Below are 21,207 nucleotides of genomic sequence, written 5' to 3'. Positions count from 1 at the left end.
TCTTTTCTGTGCTCCTGACTTGTGCATGTTGGCAAATGGCACGCACGCTGATTGTCGAAGCGCTATGATCGAACGATGTCATTTTTTTCCCCTTAATCAAAGAGTCAGACCAAACCATTTTTGCATTAGGGGTGGTAGGGGGTTCTTGACGCCTTTTTCAAAGACAATAAAGGCAAAAGACCTAGAAATCATTTATTGAATGCAAATAATAAATTGCAAATCAACACATTTTGAAATGAAATAAAATAATTTAATCGCAACTTCATGAGAGCCCAGTTCTGCCCCCCCCCCATTCCTGGGCCCGGGACAACATACCCGTTTGTCCCCCCATGTCAGCGGGCCTGATTGCAGCTATGAAGACACTATGATTCACAAGTTCTATGGTGGCTAAGAGAGGTGGTACATGTAAAACCACACAGATGAGACGACTAATTGACAGAGATATTTGTTTGGCATGGTTGTAACCTTCTTTCAGTTAAATCCTTGAAACTTATTGTCACACTATCTTTGTGGGTGGTGGAACACTGAAGCACTGGGACAGGGGTGTTACTTGCAGGGAAAATTTTATTCATGCTTTTCAGCTTTAAGTGCTGTTTTTCTTACACACACACACACACACACACACAAACATGGCATGCAGGGAAGCTCCCTCCATGTAAGCCCCCAGCTGTCTGTCACTGCAAGATACACACACATGCACCATTAATTTGACACAGATGTGATTGTTTTGCCACTCACCTTCCCCAGCCTCATTCTCCATTTACAAACTGGCGCTCAGCCACGCCCCCATTGCCACACTTATCTTTGCTCATTCATCCGCTCTCTGTTTTTCATAAGGCAATCCTGATCAGTAATTTTCCATCACCCCTTGAAGCTACCCTATCACATCCAGAAAACTCAGCTTCCTGAAATTACATTTTCCAATCATATCCTTACAAAACACTCTTGAAAGTGGATATGTACTCATGGTTGTCTTTCAGGAAACCAAGAAACATCTCTGAACAGCTCTCTCTGAGTCAGTGACTGTCACTCCCCGATCCGTGAGGCAGAGGACTTACATTTCTAGATCACTCATACTTTGTCAGTTCAACTTTGTTCAGTACAGACAAATAAAAAAATTGTCACTCACCCTATACAGGCATAGGACAAAGAAATATCCAGCTTCATTATGGAAATATCATAGTTAACTCTGTTGATGTTTGGGGAAAAAAACTGAAAAAATACTATGTGTAACAAGTGTATTTCACAAAAGCGCTCCATTATGGAATAGTTATCACTTTCAGTTAGGTGGGAAACCAATTGTATTTCCCCTGTGGGCTCATCAAATAATCTCTATTTTCGGTGATTTGATTGATGATACTGTACTGTGTGTGTTTCAAGAATATGATCTGTCAGGTACCTCCTACATCCTCTATCTGTGGCTGAGATCTGCAATGAAAGCATATACAGTGGTGCTTGAAAGTTTGTGAACCCTTTAGAATTTTCTATATTTCTGCATAAATATGATCTAAAACATCATCAGATTTTCACACAAGTCCTAAAAGTAGATAAAGAGAACCCAGTTAAACAAATGAGACAAAAATATTGTACTTGGTCATTTATTTATTGAGGAAAATGATCCAATATTACATATCTGTGAGTGGCAAAAGTATGTGAACCTCTAGGATTAGCAGTTAATTTGAAGGTGAAATTAGAGTCAGGTGTTTTCAATCAATGGGATGACAATCGGGTGTGAGTGGGCACCCTGTTTTATTTAAAGAACAGGGATCTATCAAAGTCTGATCTTCACAACACATGTTTGAGGAAGTGTATCATAGCACGAACAAAGGAGATTTCTGAGGACCTCAGAAAAAGCGTTGTTGATGCTCATCAGGCTGGAAAAGGTTACAAAACCATCTCTAAAGAGTTTGGACTCCACTAATCCACAGTCAGACAGACTGTGTACAAATGGAGGAAATTCAAGACCATTGTTACCCTCCCCAGGAGTGGTCGACCAACAAAGATAATTCCAAGAGCAAGGTGTGTAATAGTCGGTGAGGTCACAAAGGACCTCAGGGTAACTTCTAAGCAACTGAAGGCCTCTCTCACATTGGCTAATGTTAATGTTCATGAGTTCACCATCAGGAGAACACTGAACAACAATAGTGTGTATAGCAGGGTTGCAAGGAGAAAGCCACTGCTCTCCAAAAAGAACATTGCTGCTCATCTGCAGTTTGCTAAAGATCACATAGAGAAGCCAGAAGGCTATTGGAAAAATGTTTTGTGGACAGTTGAGACCAAAATAGAACTTTTTGGTTTAAATGAGAAACGTTATGTTTGGAGAAAGGAAAACACTGCATTCCAGCATAAGAACCTTATCCCATCTGTGAAACGTGCTGGTGGTAGTATCATGGTTAGGGCCTGTTTTGCCAGGACAGCTTGCCATCATTGATGGAACAATGAATTCTGAATTACATCAGCGAATTATAAAGGGAAATGTCAGGACATCTGTCCATGAACTGAATCTCAAGAGAAGGTGGGTCATGCAGCAAGACAACGACCCTAAGCACACAAGTCGTTCTACCAAAGAATGGTTAAAGAAAAATAAAGTTAATGTTTTGGAATGGCCAAGTCAAAGTCCTGACCTTAATCCAATCGAAATGTTGTGGAAGGACCTGAAGCGAGCAGTTCATGTGAGGAAACCCACCAGCATCCCAGAGTTGAAGTTGTTCTCTACAGAGGAATGGGCTAAAATTCCTCCAAGCCGGTGTGCAGGACTGATCAACAGTTACCGAAAATCTTTAGTTGCAGTTATTTCTGCACAAGGGGGTCACACCAGATACCGAAAGCAAATGTTCACATACTTTTGCCACTCACAAATATGCAATATTAAATCATTTTCCTCAATAAATAAATGACCAAGTATAATTTTTTTGTCTCATTTGTTTAACTGGGTTCTCTTTATCTACTTTTAGGACTTGTGTGAAAATCTGATGATGTTTTAGGTCATATTTATGCAGAAATACAGAAAATTCTAAAGGGTTCACAAACTTTCAAGCACCACTGTAGGGTACCCTGGAGTCAATCCACCCCTTGGAGTCAAAGCACCCCTTGCAGAAATGGGTCAGACCAATACAGGGTTCTAGAGGGAAGGTGACACACATTTATAATGCTCTTTTTCACCAGAACTCTAAGGAATGTGCAGTAGAAAGGATGTGGGGAACGATCCTGAACAGAAATGGTCTCGAACCATTAGGGAAAACTGTATAGGAAAATGAAGTAGTGTCTCCAGAAAATCTTGCACATCAACCCATAAACATCAAATAAATACCCCTTTAAAACATTTTAAATTGAAACTAGTCTCACAGCCTGACTGCACACGCTGCCTAGATCAGGCAATTGGAACAATAGTGCACATGTTTTGGGAGTGTATACCAATCAGACTCTTCTGGAAAGATGTATTTTTTACAATCTCATAATTACTTGACACCAACATACAACCCAATCCCTGCATGTCCCCACATATTGATAATAAATGTACAAACAATTTCTCTCTCTCTTTCTCTCTCTCTTCCTAAGAAAGGCACATAAATACATAAATAGACTGGCAGTAATAAGACAAATGAGAATCACCTGTCTGAACACACACACAGTGTTTTTTGTATTATCTTGTTCCACACCTGCATTTCTTACAAATGTGTCATTTTTAAGGCTGACTACTTACAACAGCCCCTTACAACATGACTACTGTGGGAGAAGATACAATAGAAATAGCAGCTCTGGGGAGACCATTTCAACTGGGAATGCTGTATGACTGCAGAAAAGATGCAATCGTACCAGGTAAAACAATTTGTAACTCATTGTGATTCAACTCTTTTACTGAATACTGGTCTGTTTAATATAATGCCACTGTATGACACCGTATGATCTGTGTAACAGGATATCCAAAAATAACTGTAAGTAATTGATGATTTGAGCACCTGAGCTGTGATTAGCTTTAAAGTTAACAGGCTACTGTTGTAATAGCTACGGTAGTAGTAACAAGCGAGCAACACTTCTAACTCTAGATGTTAGTTAACTACTTAAACACTAACTTTTTCCATTTTAATTACATACTTTTTATGTTTTGGATTTTTCTGCCCCAGAAAGATATTTGTTTCAATGAACTAAACTATTATTATTATTCTTTATCATCACTGGCAGGAATCACGCTTTGGGATCGAGAGCAGCTGCAGAACAATACAGTTGCTCGTCCTCATATTAATACAGAGTTCACAGTTACAACTTCAGACACAATTCAAGAAAAGGCAGAGCACCTAAAAGTTGATGGTGAACTGAAACTGAGTCTTATGGGAGGCCTTGTCTCAGTAAGTGGTGCAGCCCGATATTTCAATGACAATAAAAAGTCATTTATACAAGAGAGGTTGACGCTGCACTACAGAACAAACACCAGGTTTGAGCATCTGACTATGAACCACCTAGCACAAGGAAGAATGGATCACCATTATGTATTTGATCATGATGTTGCAACACACGTGGTTACAGCAGTGCTATACGGAGCGGATGCCTACTTTGTCTTTGATAGAGAGGTGAATTTATCTGAGCACAAAAACAGCATCGAGGGAGAAGTAAATATTGCTGTTGATAAACTGAAGATGCTTTGTTCTGCAGGTTCACAGGTAGCACTAAACCTGAATGACAAAGAGAAAGCTGCAGTGAAAAAACTGAATTGTACATTTTACGGCGATTTCATGTTGCCCTCTAATCCAACAACTTTTGAAGAAGCTGTAAAGGTTTACACTGATCTTCCAAATATGCTTGGACAGAATGGAGAATGTGCAGTTCCAGTGAAGGTGTGGCTTTATCCTCTGGTCAAGCTGGACTCAAGAGCAGCCAAACTTCAAAAAATGGTCACTAGAGATCTTATTCGAGCTATGGAATCAGTAATCGAGGATTTGAATGTCACAGCGATGAAATGTGGTGACTTGTTGCAAGACATAGTGGCAAAATCATTCAGCACATTTCACAATCAATTTCAAGATTTTCATCATTTTTGCATTGAGTACAAGCGAGATTTCATGACAAAACTAGGGTTCCTCCTGCCAGAAATCCGTGGTGGTCAATCAGATATAAGTGCCGTGCATGAACTTCTAGAAGCCCATGAGAAATCTCCTTTTAATAGCAGGGATCTTCAGCAGTGGATTACAGTGAAGGAAAAACAATCCAACCGAGTAAAATTCCTGCTAACGCAGCTCCTTGACCTTGGAGCAGAAGTGAATGATGACACAGACAAATATTTGCTGGACCTGAAGGTGGACAATATAGTTTCTTATGCTTTTACCTGTCTTCAGCACCCAGATTGCCTCATGACCAAACAAGACCTCTACCTGAACCCCTCAAAGATGAAAAGGATCGGTGAAAATCCACTTCATGTAGATTTTCAGGAAAAAATGTCAACCTCTGATGAGTGCAGGTGCATGAAGAATAATTTGAGAACTTTTAAGAACTTGATCACCTCAAATAAGAGCCAATCCACCAAATTTATTGTTCAAAGTGTGCCTCCGATGTCAGAGTATCCAGGTTCCTGCATTCTCGTGTATGAAAATGAATGTAATGAACCGATCTGTTTTGTTCCTCCATCAAAGCCAACATGTCCAAACACCAAAGGTGTCACAGATAACAGCATAACAGTAAAGTTGAGCCCCTCATGTTCTGCTACACTGGAGAGGAAAGTATTGTACAAAACGAAAGAAGAAACAAACTGGAAAATTTGCACTGTCCATCAAGATGATGAAGTTACACTGACAGATCTTCAGCAAGGCACTGCTTATGAAATAAAATGCGGAGCAGTCGGGAAACTTGACTACACAGTCGAAAGTGATGCAATCACTGTTACAACTGAGCACACTGTGGTTGAAAAGGAGAGTGTATTTCGTAAGTATAAGCTGTAATCATAACATGAACCTGAATTTAGCAAAAATTCACTCCTATGTAGATAATTCGACTTTTATCAGATTTCTGATGTTCAATTAGAGATTTCTTTTATATATATTTTTAAACCAATCTTTATATTCTTTCTATCATATTCAAGATTGAAGGCTTTTTCACCTCCAGCAGGTGGTTTAAAAATAATTTTCCTTTTCCCCCTTTAAACTCGTTTACTCGTGAAACAAAAGAGTCTCTGAGGCCCTATAGTGGCTGGCTGGAGTACAATTCTGAACTAACTATTTTTGTTACTGAATGGCAAAGAACCCAAACTTCCATTTTAAGCCTCATCTCCACACATTATATTCAGGAATATTGTTGTAACCTCAGTTTATTTTGATATGGCCCCCCAATTTTTTTTTTATTTTTTTTTTTTTACTTATGATAAATGTGTTTTGTAGGAGTTATTTAATGATAAATAAAGGGGTGTGGATGAAGACGTGATTAGCAGTTTAGGACATGATATTCGAAACTCATGAATGCACATGCTTTTCAACACTCACCCAAAGCTTTTGACAGTTCTGTACAAAAGTCATGTGTGATTCTGCTGTGAAATGCTGTGACATACCTTCAGCGGGGAGTTTATAACTTTAATATTAATTAAGTAACCTCAGTGAACACTCAAAGTGACACAGATTTGAATTTAAACAAATCTGAATTTTAAAACTCACTGAATATTTAAGGTGTATGGGTGCAGTGCCAATCTCCGTTTCGATAGCCCTTGGCCTCTTGCCTATACAGCTAGGGTTATAGTCCTCTGATAACCACAAGAGTTTGACTTCCCCACTCACATCTGTATTGCAGTGTGCCTTGCCAGACAGCAATAGGTACCATTTTTATGATGGTCTTTGGCATGACCTGACCATGAGTAGAACTCTCAATCTCCCAATTGAGAGGCAGATACGCTAACCACTAGGCCAGGGTAAAAAGCACACATCTGAATTTATTTATTTTGCATGAACTTCAACTCAATCGAGCCTGGAGCATGTTGTGCCATTTGGAATCTTTTGCCACACCCTTAGGAGTGTGCACCTAGCACTTCAGTACGAACATGATAATAATACTGGGTAGAGCCTCCCTTTGCTCCCCAAACAGGCTCAATTCTTCCTGGTATGGATTCCACAAAATGTTGGAAACATTCCTTTGAGATTCTGGTCCGTGTTGACACGATTGCATCATGCAATTACTGCAGATTTGCAGGTGGACTTTCATGCTGTGACTCTTTTGAATCTCCTGTTCTACCCCATCCCAACGCTGTTCTCTTGGACAGTGGTGGAATGTAACCAAGTACATGATGTGTTTAAGTACAAATTCATGGTGCTTGCACTTACTTGAGTGTTTACATTTTACGCCGGTTTGTACTTCTGCTTCACTCTGTCAAAGGGGCAAATATTGTACTTTTTATCCCATTGCGTTTGTCTGACAGCTGTAGTTACTATTTCCTTTTAAGATTATAATTTTTCATATGCGTCCTTTCCAGGGAAACCATGTATCTCCAAATTTGGTGATTTTGAATTTGAATGTTTGCGATAAACTGAAGGATTAAATGTTCCTTTATGGTTAGAGAAATTATCCTACTTCTTAGGCTAAATTAACTATTTTTAAAAACCCTCTTTTAAAAAACCTATTTTTAAAAACCGACTTTATTATTTAAAGTGGAAATGCTAAGAGACTATTTGTCTTTATTCAAAGGAAAGATGAACACAAATGTACAGTTAGGGAAGAAGTACTTCATTCTTTTAACCGGAGAAACATTGAAGTCTGATGAACACTTCGTAACTCGGCTCAAAAATGAAGCAAACTGGCTGGAGAAGGTGGAAACAGTGAATGCGTGTGATTTCATTCTGGCTTTCTGCCCTGTCGTTTCACAAGCTGGAACTGACATTGAAGCAGCCGTGAAAAAGCTTCATGATACTTCAGGTAGTCGACCATCTTTTCAAAATTATTTGTTGTTTAAACTCATTTTATTGGATGCAATGTGCAAGTGTGTGTGTGTGTGTGTGTGTGTGTGTGTGTGTGTGTATATATAAAATGCATGTTTTTTTTCACCCCAAAGCCACAAAACCTGCTGTTCTGGTGGTGCTCCATCACACGTTTGATCCAGACGATGTTGCACCAGACAGCAGCAGAGCTGTAAACACAAAGAATATAATCACCTTCGACTGTCTGTTCCATGAAGATCATGGATTACTGCAGTGCAAGAAAAATGATGACGTCTTTAAATGCATTGAAATGCAGACAAAACCATGGGTATTTAATTAATTTTTAATCAAAGCATTTTAATTAATCTTTACTGTGTCTTTATACCTTGAATTCCCATGAATAAGGGGTGATGTTTATTCTTTAATAAAAGACACAGTACTAAAAATGAATGCATGTAAAAACAGTGATTTACAGTGAAGTGAAATTTACACCTAAAACTATTCATGAAGCAATGTGACATCTTATTAGCATTTATACATAATCATAATAGTATATAATGTACGATCGTACCTTAACATCACCAAAAAACTACTCACAGTGCAAATGCAACAGCATAACAGTAACCATACAACAACATACTGCTCAGCAACTAAGGAGGGAAAACGCAGAGCTTAAATAGGGTGAATAAAACAGGTGTGGGTAAACACAGGAAGTGAGGCAGACGATAAAGGAAGGAATTCAACAATGTGCGTGTGGAGATGTTGTGCATGGCATCAGTTCCAGAATTTGATCAGAGATTATTATAGAACATTCATTAAAAATAACTACTATGTCAACAGCCACGTGACCCAGGGGAAAGTCAGGCCAATCAGAAGATCCCTGAATACGAACGTGCTTCTGGTAAGTGTTTGAACTTGGTAAGTTGTTTTACTGGTGATCTGCTTTCATGACCATAGCACACATGCACAAATAAGGCACAAGTCTACAATGTTGTGTATTCTTGGTTTTTTTGTGACACTTGGTACAGGGGATTATGTGGCTTAGACCACATGTTTGTCAAAAGGGGTTGGGTTTGGATGAATATATTTTCAGGAGGTGTGGTGAGGTGTGCTGCTGAGATGACCAATCAAATAATTCTCTTTAAGCCAAGTGTATTCTGTGACCTAATTGTACTGAAATAGGTTGTGCCTTGTAATGATAGCCAGCTTGCTGATACAACTTATAGGACATGTCTTTTCATAGATTTTATGTTGATATCATATGATAATATAATTTAAATGCACAGATGTGAATACAAGTGATGCGTTTTTATTTTCAACACCAGCAGTCCAAAATACCAAATCACTTAAAAACATTCAAGTGGTTCAATGTAGTGATATCAACCAAATGCAGAGAGCAAAAGCATGGACGATAAAATGAGCAGAAGGTCATTAATGAACATGGACAGAATAATACAGCCTTAGAAGTCATGTTTATAGAGCACTAAATTCTATACATTACAAGATGCATTCTATATTGTACAGTTTAGGCATTTAATGAAAACTCATTCATTCAATCTCAATGCATGAGCTGGATTTAAAAGTTTTCAGAATGTGTATGCTTTTTTACCAACAGAAAAACTTGACACAGCAATTACACAATTGGAAACATTTGCAAAGGAAGAAGTTGAAAATAAAATGGAGTCACTTCGGAAGGCAGGTAAGTGGTCAGACTAGTAATTTTATTGGAAGGTGTTTTATTGCTAACACACACACACACACACATGAGGTATCCTACTTCTTAGGCTAAATTAACTATTTTTAAAAACCCTCTTTAAAAACCCTATTTTTAAAAACCCACTTTATTATTTAAAGTGGAAATGCTAAGAGATTATTTGTCTTTATTCAAAGGAAAGATGAACACAAATGTACAGTTAGGGAAGAAGTACTTCATTCTTTTAACTGGAAAGACATTGAAGTCTGATGTACACTTCGTAACTCGGCTCAAAAATGAAGCAAACTGGCTGGAGAAGGTGGAAACAGTGAGTGCGTGTGATTTCATTCTGGCTTTCTGCCCTGCCGTTTCACAAGCTGGAACTGACATTGAAGCAGCCGTGAAAAAGCTTCATGATACTTCAGGTAGTCGACCATCTTTTCAAAATTATTTGTTGTTTAAACTCATTTTATTGGATGCAATGTGCAAGTGTGTGTGTGTGTGTATAAAATGCATGTTTTTGTTTTTCCCCAAAGCCACAAAACCTGCTGTTCTGGTGGTGCTCCATCGTACGTTTGATCCAGAGTATGTCATACCAGACAGCAGCAGAGCTGTAAACACAAAGAATATAATCACCTTCGACTGTCTCTTCCATGAAGATCAGGGATTACTGCAGTGCAAGAAAAATGATGACATCTTTAAACACATTAAAATGCAGACAAAACCACCGGTATTTAATTAATCTTTTAATCAAAGCATTTTAATGAATCTTTACTGTGTCTTTATACCTTGAATTCCCATGAATAAGGGGTGATGTTTATTCTTTAATAAAAGACACAGTACTAAAAATGAATGCATATAAAAACAGTGATTTACAGTGAAGTGATATTTACACCTAGAACTATTCATGAAGCAATGTGACATCTTATTAGCATTTATATATAATCATAATAGTATATAATGTACGATCGTACCTTAACATCACCAAAAAACTACTCACAGTGCAAATGCAATGGTATAACAGTAACCATACAACAACATACTGCTCAGCAACTAAGGAGGGAAAACGCAGAGCTTAAAAAGGGTGAATAAAACGGGTGTGGGTAAACACAGGAAGTGAGGCAGACGATAAAGGAAGGAATTCAACAACGTGCGTGTGGAGATGTGGGCTCAGGCCTCGGTCACATTGTGGTGCTTTCAGAACTGTTGTGCATGGCGTCAGTTCCAGAATTTGATCAGAGTTTTGTCATGCAGTCAGCTTCTTTATATTCTTGTATAGTTTCAAGGTATGCCTTAGGGATTTTCCTCTGTTTAACAGTTACAGACGAGCCTGGGTGTTTGCAATTTGTGGCCTGGCCAGAATGGGGGTGGGATGCCTCAGAATTGAGATTTAAGTCCAATAGTCCAAATCCAAACAGGAAGTAGGAGTTCCGAGCAGAGGGACGTGTCCCATAAGTGATTTAAACAGTGTTCACTGGGTACATATTGCAGATGATGTTGGTTCTCTGGCTGCATAAGCATACATCCATGGCAGGATGGGTTAAGTGTTGACCAGTCTCAATATCAGTCTGAGGATCAGTAAAGCCAGTGTCTGAGTATTTTTTTATCCAGTCTTAAACCTTCCACTTTTCCCCTGATGAAGTCCTTTGTTGTGTTGGCAGTGTGTTTTGGGTCTCTGACTTGCTGCATGATGAAGTTCCTCCCAGTTAGATTGGATGCATTTCTAAATCAAATAAATTGGCAGAAAAAATATTTCTGTAGACTTCTATCATGAGTTACATCATTAGTAGATATCTGAGCCCATTTCAGAAATAGCCATGCAAGCCCAAGCCATGACACCACGTCCACTGTGCTTGACTGATGAGCTCGCATTGTATGTACATGTTCAAATCAAATCTGAACTTCAGGATTCTAGTAATTCCTGTATCTGTGTTGTTCACTGAATATTTCAATGGATATATCTGTTTTAACTTGTTTTGTTTTATTAGATGCAAAAAGCAGCCATCAACTTCAAAGGTAACATTTATATATCTATATGTATATATAATATTAACTGGAATTATTTTTCAAAAATTAAGGTTATGATGAATGTAAAACAGTTACGAGACTTGATTTTGCTTTTTAGAATGGGGCCGTAAAATCAGGGGTAATGAACAAGGACCTTCCTCTCAGGTGAGTATGCAAACATACAGGTTACTAAGAATAACAAAACACTATCACAATTTATTACTTTTTCTCCTGTCCTCCTCTGTGTTGACAGTTGTTTCTTGCTCCTTTTTTTTCCTTTCAGAAAAGTACTGTAGAACAGATTTTAGTGAACTCAGTCAATTAGCAATCAAAATACGTGGTCCAATCAGCTTATTTACTAGATTCCTTTTAGGCAAAATCATTTGTTTCTGTGAGATTTTATGTTTTTATTTCTAAGTATATCTGTGATTTTTGTACTCCGATACCCCATTCCATTCCAGATTTAGTCACCCTGTGCCATTATGGTAACCACCACTGTTCTAGGAAGGCTTTCCACTAGGTTTTGGAGTGTGGGATTTGTGCTCATTCAGCTAGAAGAGCATTAGTGAGGTCAGGCACTGATGTTGGGTGAGGAGGCCTGGGGTGCAGTCAGTGTTCCAGTTCATCCCAAAGGTGTTGAGTGAGGTTGAGTATGTTGCACCAGACAGCAGCAGAGCTGTAAACACAAAGAATATAATCACCTTCGACTGTCTGTTCCATGAAGACCAGGGATTACTGCAGTGCAGTCAAAATGATGGTGTCTTTGAGTTCATTAAAATGCAGACAGTACCCCTGGTATTTAATTTCTCTTTTCATCAAAGCATTTTAATGAATCTTTACTCTGTCTTTATATCTTTGAATTCCCATGAAGAATCAGCATTACTTTATTAATCCCTAGAGGGAAATTCAAATTTGCTACCAAGCTCCTGAATCAGAGAAGAAATAAACATGTCTAAAAATAGAAGATAAAATCATCTGAAAAAAGAATAAATAAAATAAAATAAGTTTAAATAAGTTCAATAACTTAAGTAAAAGCAAAATGAAGTGATTTTACAACCCCGTTTCCAAAAAAAGTTGGGACAAAGTACAAATTGTAAATAAAAACGGAATGCAATGATGTGGAAGTTTCAAAATTCCATATTTTATTCAGAATAGAACATAGATGACATATCAAATGTTTAAACTGAGAAAATGTATCATTTAAAGAGAAAAATTAGGTGATTTTAAATTTCATGACAACAACACATCTCAAAAAAGTTGGGACAAGGCCATGTTTACCACTGTGAGACATCCCCTTTTCTCTTTACAACAGTCTGTAAACGTCTGGGGACTGAGGAGACAAGTTGCTCAAGTTTAGGGATAGGAATGTTAACCCATTCTTGTCTAATGTAGGATTCTAGTTGCTCAACTGTCTTAGGTCTTTTTTGTCGTATCTTCCGTTTCATGATACGCCAAATGTTTTCTATGGGTGAAAGATCTGGACTGCAGGCTGGCCAGTTCAGTGCCCGGACCCTTCTTCTACGCAGCCACGATGCTGTAATTGATGCAGTATGTGGTTTGGCATTGTCATGTTGGAAAATGCAAGGTCTTCCCTGAAAGAGACGTCATCTGGATGGGAGCATATGTTGCTCTAGAACCTGGATATACCTTTCAGCATTGATGGTGTCTTTCCAGATGTGTAAGCTGCCCATGCCACACGCACTAATGCAACCCCATACCATCAGAGATGCAGGCGTCTGAACTAAGCGCTGATAACAACTCGGGTCGTCCTTCTCCTCTTTAGTCCGAATGACACGGCGTCCCTGATTTCCATAGAGAACTTCAAATTTTGATTCGTCTGACCATAGAACAGTTTTCCACTTTGCCACAGTCCATTTTAAATGAGCCTTGGCCCAGAGAAGACGTCTGCGCTTCTGGATCATGTTTAGATACGGCTTCTTCTTTGAACTATAGAGTTTTAGCTGGCAATGGCGGATGGCACGGTGAATTGTGTTCACAGATAATGTTCTCTGGAAATATTCCTGAGCCCATTTTGTGATTTCCAATACAGAAGCATGCCTGTATGTGATGCAGTGCCGTCTAAGGGCCCGAAGATCACAGGCACCCATTATGGTTTTCCGGCCTTGACCCTTACACACAGAGATTCTTCCAGATTCTCTGAATCTTTTGATGATATTATGCACTGTAGATGATGATATGTTCAAACTCTTTGCAATTTTACACTGTCGAACTCCTTTCTGATATTGCTCCACTATTTGTCAGCGCAGAATTAAGGGGATTGGTGATCATCTTCCCATCTTTACTTCTGAGAGCTGCTGCCAATCCAAGATGCTCTTTTTATACCCAGTCATGTTAATGACCTATTGCCAATTGACCTAATGAGTTGCAATTTGGTCCTCCAGCTGTTTCTTTTTTGTACCTTTAACTTTTCCAGCCACTTATTGCCCCTGTCCCAACTTTTTTGAGATGTGTTGCTGTCATGAAATTTCAAATGAGCCAATATTTGGCATGAAATTTCAAAATGTCTCCCTTTCGACATTTGATATGTTGTCTATGTTCTATTGTGAATACAATATCAGTTTTTGAGATTTGTAAATTATTGCATTCTGTTTTTATTTACAATTTGTACTTTGTCCCAACTTTTTTGGAATCGGGGTTGTATATACAATGATTCCTGTATACATATATTGCACCTGAATTAAGGATACAGTATACATGGTAAGACAGTGTACCACAGTTATACAGTGGCATTGTACAGCTCGACTGCAGCAGGTAGGAATGATTTCCCGCATCTCTCAGTTGTACAGCGTGAAAGAATCAGCCGTTTACTGAACGTGCTCCTGTGGCCGATCAGCTCCTCATGTAGAGGGTGGGAAGGACAGTCTAAGATCATTTTTATTTTGGACAGTGGCCTTTTCTCCAACACCACTGTCAGAGAGTCCAGTTCCATGCCTTCAACATGGCCAGCTTTCCTGATGATCTTATTGAGTCTGTTAGTGTCCTTCACCTTCAAGCCGCTGCCCCAGCAGACGACAGCGTACAGGATGGCACTGGCCACCACAGACTCATAGAACATCCACAGCATCGTTTGGTAGATGTTGAAGGACCTCAGCCGTCTCAGAAAATAGAGACGGCTCTGGCCCTTTTTGTATACCGTGTCCATGTTTTTGGACCAGTCCACTTTATTATCCAAGTACACCCCCAGGTACTTATATTCCTTCACCACATCCACACTGACCCCTTGGATGTTAACAGGGTTCACTGGAGCCCTGATTCTCTTCAGATCGACCACCAGTTCTTTCGTCTTCGTCATGTTGAGCTGTAGGTGGTTCTTCCTGCTCCACATGACAAAGTTGTCCACCACTGTCCTGTACTCGCTGTCATCACCACCAGTAATATGTCCAACCACTGCAGAGTCATCAGAAAATTTCTGGAGGTGGCAGGTCTCCATGCAGTCATTGAAATCAGTGGTGTAGAGAGTGAAAAGAAAAGGAGAAAGGACAGTCTCTTGCGGAGCCCCAGTGTTGCTGATCATCTGTCTGACACACAGCACTGCAAGCGCATGTACTGTGGTCTGCCAGTCAAACAATTCACAAACCAGGACACCAGGGGGACATCCACCTGCATCGCTGTCAACTTCTCACCCAGCAAAGCCAGCCAGATCTGCTCCAGGATGAGTCTCTCAAGGGTCTTCATGATGTGTGACATCAATGCCATGGGCCTGTAGTCTTTGAGGTCACTGGGACGTGGCTTGTTCGGTACAGGGACGAGGCATTATGTCTTCCACAGCACGGGGACCCTCTGAAGACCCAGGCTCATGTTGAAGACATGCTGAAGTACTCCACTTAGCTGGAGGGCACAGGTCTTCAGGACCCTGGGGCTAACACCATCCGGGCCTGCTGATTTTCCTGCATGGAGTCTCTTCAGCTGTCTTCTCACTTGCTCCTCGCTGATGATCGGTGTGGGGGAGGGATGAAGGTGATTCTTGGGGGGGGGGTGCTCAGCCAGGGGGTCTGTTGAGGAGGTGTGAGCGAGGTCATGAAATGGGGATGAGGTTGGGCAAGAAGAGGCAGGGGAGGGGAGAGAATGTGAAGTGTGTGGTTGTAGCCATCCCGCAGAAGAGTGGTGGTGGTGGGTTGGGGCCACGCCATCAAATCTGTTGAAGTAAAGGTTCAGCTCATTCGCCCTTTCCACATTGCCATCCACTTCTTCACTGTTGGTTGGCTTGTAACCAGTGATGGTCTTTATTCCACTCCACACCTCTCTCATGTTGTTCTGTTGGAGTTTCCACTCCAATTTCCTCCTGTACTTTTCCTTGGCCTCCCTGATCATTGCTCTCAGTTCATGCTGTACTTCTCGTACCTCCTCCTTGTTGCCCGCTCTGAAAGCCCTCTTCTTCTCATTTAAGAGGGCTTTGATGTCCTTCGTTACCCATGGCTTGTTGTTGGGGTAACAGCTGACAGTCCTAGCTGGGACAATGGTGTCCACACAGAAGTTGATGTATCCCGTGATGCACTCTGTGAGCCCATCAATGTCGTCTCCGTGGGGCTCATACAGTGTCTGCCAGTCTGTCACCTCGAAGCATCCCTGCAGTGTCTCACTGGCCTCATCTGTCCATCTCCTCACTATCTTTGATGTGGTGGGCAGTCTCTTCACCAGAGGCACATAGCAGAGGGAGAGGTAAATCAGGTTGTGGTCTGACCTGCCCAGTGGGGGGAGCGGGAAGAGCTTTAAGCCTCTTTAAAGTGCATATCACGGGTAAATTCAGGAGCAAGATCAATGTAATTCTCCTATTTTATATTAAACTTTGGTCAAATATCTGTCACATTTTGCATTTTGTGCAATTTTTTTACCTTGCGCAATACCAGAAAAATTCAGTTGAAATCAATCCATTTGAGGCGAATTCGTCCGCCTCTGAAAAAACTTGGCATTTGGATTTCCCGGCAAACATTGATTTTCGTGACGTCACGTGCGGGACGCCTCCTTCTGAATCCTACGTCAGCGCTGGTTTGTTTATGAGAAAACGACCTGGTGGTTTTCTGCAAATTTCTTCAACGTTATCACGTAATTATTAAAATGGTTAACAGATGTATCGTAGGAGGGTGTAGCAACACCAATCTTGATGGGATTAGCACTCATCGTTTCCCAAAAGACCGGACAATGAGAGAGAAATGGGAGCGCTTCGTGCGAGGCTCCTGGAAGCTGAGGACCAAAGCAGAGCCAAGAAAAAAAACAAGATCGGCGATTCACAAGTTGACTGTTCCCAGGGTAGGAAATAAGAGAGACTGTACTCTAAATTAGGCATTCCTGTGTTTGTGTGGTACATGGATAATGTTATTTATTGACACACACAAAGGTAAACAACATGAAAGCGCTGGGCGATAATACACTTACTTGGATTAGATTAGGTAGAACTTTAGTGATCCCTTTGGGAGGGTTCCCTCAGGGAAATTAAAAACCTACAGTCCACAGCCTGGTAAAAAGCAGCCAAAGTAGAGTATAAAGTAGCGTGTTTAAAGTCCCCAGAAATGATGATAAATGCCTCAGGGTGCTTTGTCTGCAGCCTTGCTGTGACAGAGTGAATCCCCTCACATGCAGCGACTGTGTCTGCCCTCGAAGTGACGTAAACACAGATGGTGATGCTAGCAGCTCCAAGTCTGGGCAACATAAGACTGTCTTTACAGAGAAATGTCCCGGGTTACACCAGCGGTTGTTCACGTTAATGATGAGTCCCCCATCTTTGCCTTTCCCGCATGCTTTAGTGTCTCTGTCAGCTCTCACAGCAGTGAATCCCCGCAGGTCCACGCTAGCATCCGGTACAAGGTGTGTTAGCCATGTCTCCGTAAAATTTATAATCTGCTCTCCCGGTAAATCCGCTGGTTGTTCAGCGCGGATAGCTCATCAACCTCATTCGGCAGCGAGTTCACATTCCCCATGGTACCGGAGGGAATGGATGGTTTGTAGCGCTGCCGGTTGTCCGCTAGCCTAGCCTTTAGCTTAGCCCCGGCATTGCAGCCCCTGAGTTTCCTCCTCAGCTTGGCCGGGATGGGGTGTCGTATCCTGGCTCGTCCCATTGTTTTCAGGGCCAGCAGCTCCTCTCTCGAATAAGCGAGAAAACTGGCTCCTGGTTACGTGTTAAAGTTAAAAATATGCATGGGATATGAAGAAAAGCACACTATGTCTTCGTAAGAAGAGCAGAAAAGTAAAAAGGTGGAAAAAAAGAGGTTTAAAGAGCTAAAAACTACAGAGCTACTGGAGAGGCAGTCGTCTCACACAGCACCCAAGGTCACATTTTCTTTACATTTTACTTCACATGTATCAAGGAATCTGCGTGTCAGGGCTTGAGATCATGGGACCTGTCAAACACATTAAATGTATCTACAACCCTGCTTAGCCGATTCCATGTGTGTAGCTTATGAAATCTTTCTCCTACAGTAGTCAGTACTCTTCTAAATGAAGAAATATATAAATACATAATAGTAATTAGAAAAAATATGATTTATGTAACAATAGATAGATGATCATTGATACATGAATCCATGGGTTTAGAAGCTGAAGCTGAAGGTGACAATTCCATATTTCAATGCAAAATCGCTAGCTGCTAAACTTGGTTTACACAGGCTGTGCACTGAAACCGTGCAAGCTCTCGGAGCCTGCTGGCAGTTCCGCAGGTGCCGTCACGAATCTGGCTCCAGACTCCCTTGGGATTTTTCCAGACGCGTTTTGTTATTTTATTTTGTTTCTGCTGTAGACAGATGGCCTTGTGTAAAATTACCCTTCTGGATGAGTGTGTAAAGGGACATACTTTCATATAAAAAAAAAAAAAATGAAATTGGTCCAGGATATGCATTTTCAACCTTCCACTTTCCCCCTGATGAAGTCCTTTGTTGTGTTGGCAGTGTGTTTTGGGTCTCTGACTTGCTGCATGATGAAGTTCCTCCCAATTAGATTGGATGCATTTCTAAATCAAATAAATTGGCAGACAAAATATTTCTGTAGACCACCATCATGAGTTACATCATTAATAGATAACTGAGCCCATTTCAGAAATAGCCATGCAAGCCCAAGCCATGACACCACGTCCACTGTGCTTGACTGATGAGCTCGCATTGTATGAACATGTTCAAATCAAATCTGAACTTCAGGATTCTAGTAATTCCTGTATCTGTGTTGTTCACTGAATATTTCAATGGATATATCAGTTTTAACTTGTTTTGTTTTATTAGAAGCAAAAAGGATTAATGTTCTTGAAAGGTAACATTTATATATCAATATGTATATATAATATTAACTATAATTTTTTTTTCAAAAATTAAGGTTATGATGACTGGAAAACAGTTAATAGACTTGATTTTGCTTTTTAGGATTATCCAGAAGTGACAGTAGGAATGAGCAAGGACCTTCCTCCCAGGTGAGTATGAAAACACACAGGTTACTTAGAATAACAAAACATTGTTACAATTCATTACTTTGTCTCCTGTCCTCCTCTCTCTGAATCTGTGTTGACAGTTGTTTGTTGGTCTTTTTTTTTTCCCAGAAAAGTACTGTAGAACAGAAGTCAGTGAACTCAGTCAATTAGCAATCAAAATACGTGCTCCAGTATACTTATGTCATAGATTTGTTTAAGGCAAAATTATTTGTTTCTGTGAGATTTTATGTTTTTTATTTCAAAGTATAGCTGTGGGTTTTATTTGTTTATTTTTTTACTCCAATACCCCATTCCGTTCCCAATTTAGTCACCATTTGCCATTATGGTAACCTCCACTGTTCTAGGAAGGCTTTCCACTAGGTTTTGGAGTGTGGGATTTGTGGGATTCAGCTAGAAGAGCATTAGTGAGGTCAGGCACTGATGTTGGGTGAGGAGGCCTGGGGTGCAGTCAGTGTTCCAGTTCATCCCAAAGGTGTTTAGTGAGGTTGAGGTCAGGGCTGTGCAGGCCACTTGAGGTCTTCTACTCCAAACTTTGCAAACCATGTCTTCATGGAGATTGCTTTGTGCACAGGGACACTGTCATGCTGAAATAGACAAAGAACAAACAGAACAAATAATCTGTGCAATTGTGTGCTTTCCACAACAGTTTGGCGAGGAACCACATATGGGTGTGGTCAGGTATCTGCATATTTTTGGCCATGTAGTATATTGATTGAAGCAGAATGTGTTTTAATTTAAAAACACATATATATATATAATGATGCATTATTATAGAACATTCATTAAAAATGATTATGATGTCAACACCCACGTGACCCCGGGGAAAGTCAGGCCAATCAGAAGATACCTGAATATGAACGTGCTTCTGGTAAGTGTTTGAACTTGGTAGGTTGTTTTACTGGTGATCTGCTTCCATGACCATAGCACACATGCACAAATAAGGCACAAGTCTACAATGTTGTGTATTCTTGGTATTTTTGTGACACTTGGTACAGGGGATTATTTAATCCCCTATTATTTAATTCTTCCTTGGACATTTCAGTTCTGTAATTTTCAAACTTCTTTGAGCTTTTGAACCAGTCTAAAAAAATTTAAAGAAATTTTAATGCTTCAAGATGAAGAATGTAAACAAACTGGTGAAATGACAGTAGCAATTTGTGAAAACCGTGATTATAATAATAATTCTTGAAAAATTAAAAAAGATTTGTTCTTACCATCATCAAATACTTTCATTCCATATTTTGTTGCTTTTTGTATTTTTTTGGGTTTTGTTTTTGAGTAGAGCTTTTATTTCATCCTCAGTTGGTTCAGCAACATTTGCTGCCATTTTGTTTTTCTCTACTCACGGTATATGAGCTGATAGCCTAGTAGTAGAGTAGCCAATCAGAACATGCCATTGCTCATATCCAGTGACTGTAGATAGAATAATAGCTAATATATTATTGGACACATTTAAGTGCCTAATCTCTGACTAGGTAGGTTATGTTGACATCCATCATCTATACCACTTATCCAAGAGGCAGGGTTCACCTTGAGCAGGTCTCCAGTCTATCACAGAGACAAACAACCATTCAAACTCACATTCACACATATGGGCAATTTAGAGTAGCCAGTAGACTGAATCCACATGTTTTTGGACTGTGGGAGGAAACCGGAGGAACCCATGCAGGGACAGGAGGCCATAGTCAGCCGTCAGGTTCGAACCCAGAACCTTCTTGCTGTGAGGCGACAGCGCTAATCACAGCACCACCTAGATTATGTTAATAAAATAAAAATTTCTCTTTGTTTTCACAACTATTTTAACTATTAGGCATTTGGTTGTAGTTCAGTATAGCTGTCCATCTGGTTTTGAACCTGAGTGTAATCAGTTTTAAGAAAGTATGCAATCATTTACAAATTGGGATGCAAAAATATCCAGTTTTGCGAGTGGTCGAGTGTGAGCGAGAAACAAGTACAGGCAGTTTAAATCCTGTACGCTGAACACCTGTACAGTATATTCTGTTCAGCTTCAAATGTATTAAAATGACAGTATGATAAAAGAATTGAGTGTTCTGAAAAAGTGAAAATGCTTGTTATTGATATGTTTACTTCTTTTAGGAGTCAAGGATTTCTTGGTTGCCATTTAATGTATCTATTTTAAATGATTATAGTTTCTGCACATTTATAAGGGATCACAATAAAAATGTGCTCAT

At 40.0% G+C, this 21,207-nt stretch overlaps 1 protein-coding gene across 6 annotated transcripts in view; it reads left to right on the top strand.

Moving 5' to 3' along the window:
- Positions 1–21,207, top strand: part of LOC132875717 (uncharacterized) — a 32,210-nt gene that overhangs the window by 5,707 nt on the left and 5,296 nt on the right. For 3 of the 6 annotated variants that reach the window (XM_060912705.1, XM_060912706.1, XM_060912704.1), the window contains 12 exons: positions 3,691–3,819; positions 4,183–5,913; positions 7,657–7,884; positions 8,021–8,214; positions 8,727–8,787; positions 9,502–9,585; positions 9,777–10,004; positions 10,116–10,309; positions 11,568–11,595; positions 11,705–11,751; positions 18,813–18,840; positions 18,951–18,997. In XM_060912705.1, coding sequence (XP_060768688.1) covers positions 3,720–3,819; positions 4,183–5,913; positions 7,657–7,884; positions 8,021–8,214; positions 8,727–8,787; positions 9,502–9,585; positions 9,777–10,004; positions 10,116–10,309; positions 11,568–11,595; positions 11,705–11,751; positions 18,813–18,840; positions 18,951–18,997 — 2,970 coding nt within the window. In that variant the 5' untranslated portion in view covers positions 3,691–3,719. Of the gene's footprint in view, positions 1–339; positions 400–3,690; positions 3,820–4,182; positions 5,914–7,656; positions 7,885–8,020; positions 8,215–8,726; positions 8,788–9,501; positions 9,586–9,776; positions 10,005–10,115; positions 10,310–11,567; positions 11,596–11,704; positions 11,752–18,812; positions 18,841–18,950; positions 18,998–21,207 lie in introns of those variants that run through there. The other 3 variants (XM_060912707.1, XM_060912709.1, XM_060912708.1) reach the window with 3 other exon arrangements.

This window comes from Neoarius graeffei, chromosome 28 (assembly GCF_027579695.1).
Source record: "Neoarius graeffei isolate fNeoGra1 chromosome 28, fNeoGra1.pri, whole genome shotgun sequence".
Lineage (NCBI taxonomy): Eukaryota > Metazoa > Chordata > Actinopteri > Siluriformes > Ariidae > Neoarius > Neoarius graeffei.
This window is presented reverse-complemented; position numbering and strand designations above follow the sequence as displayed.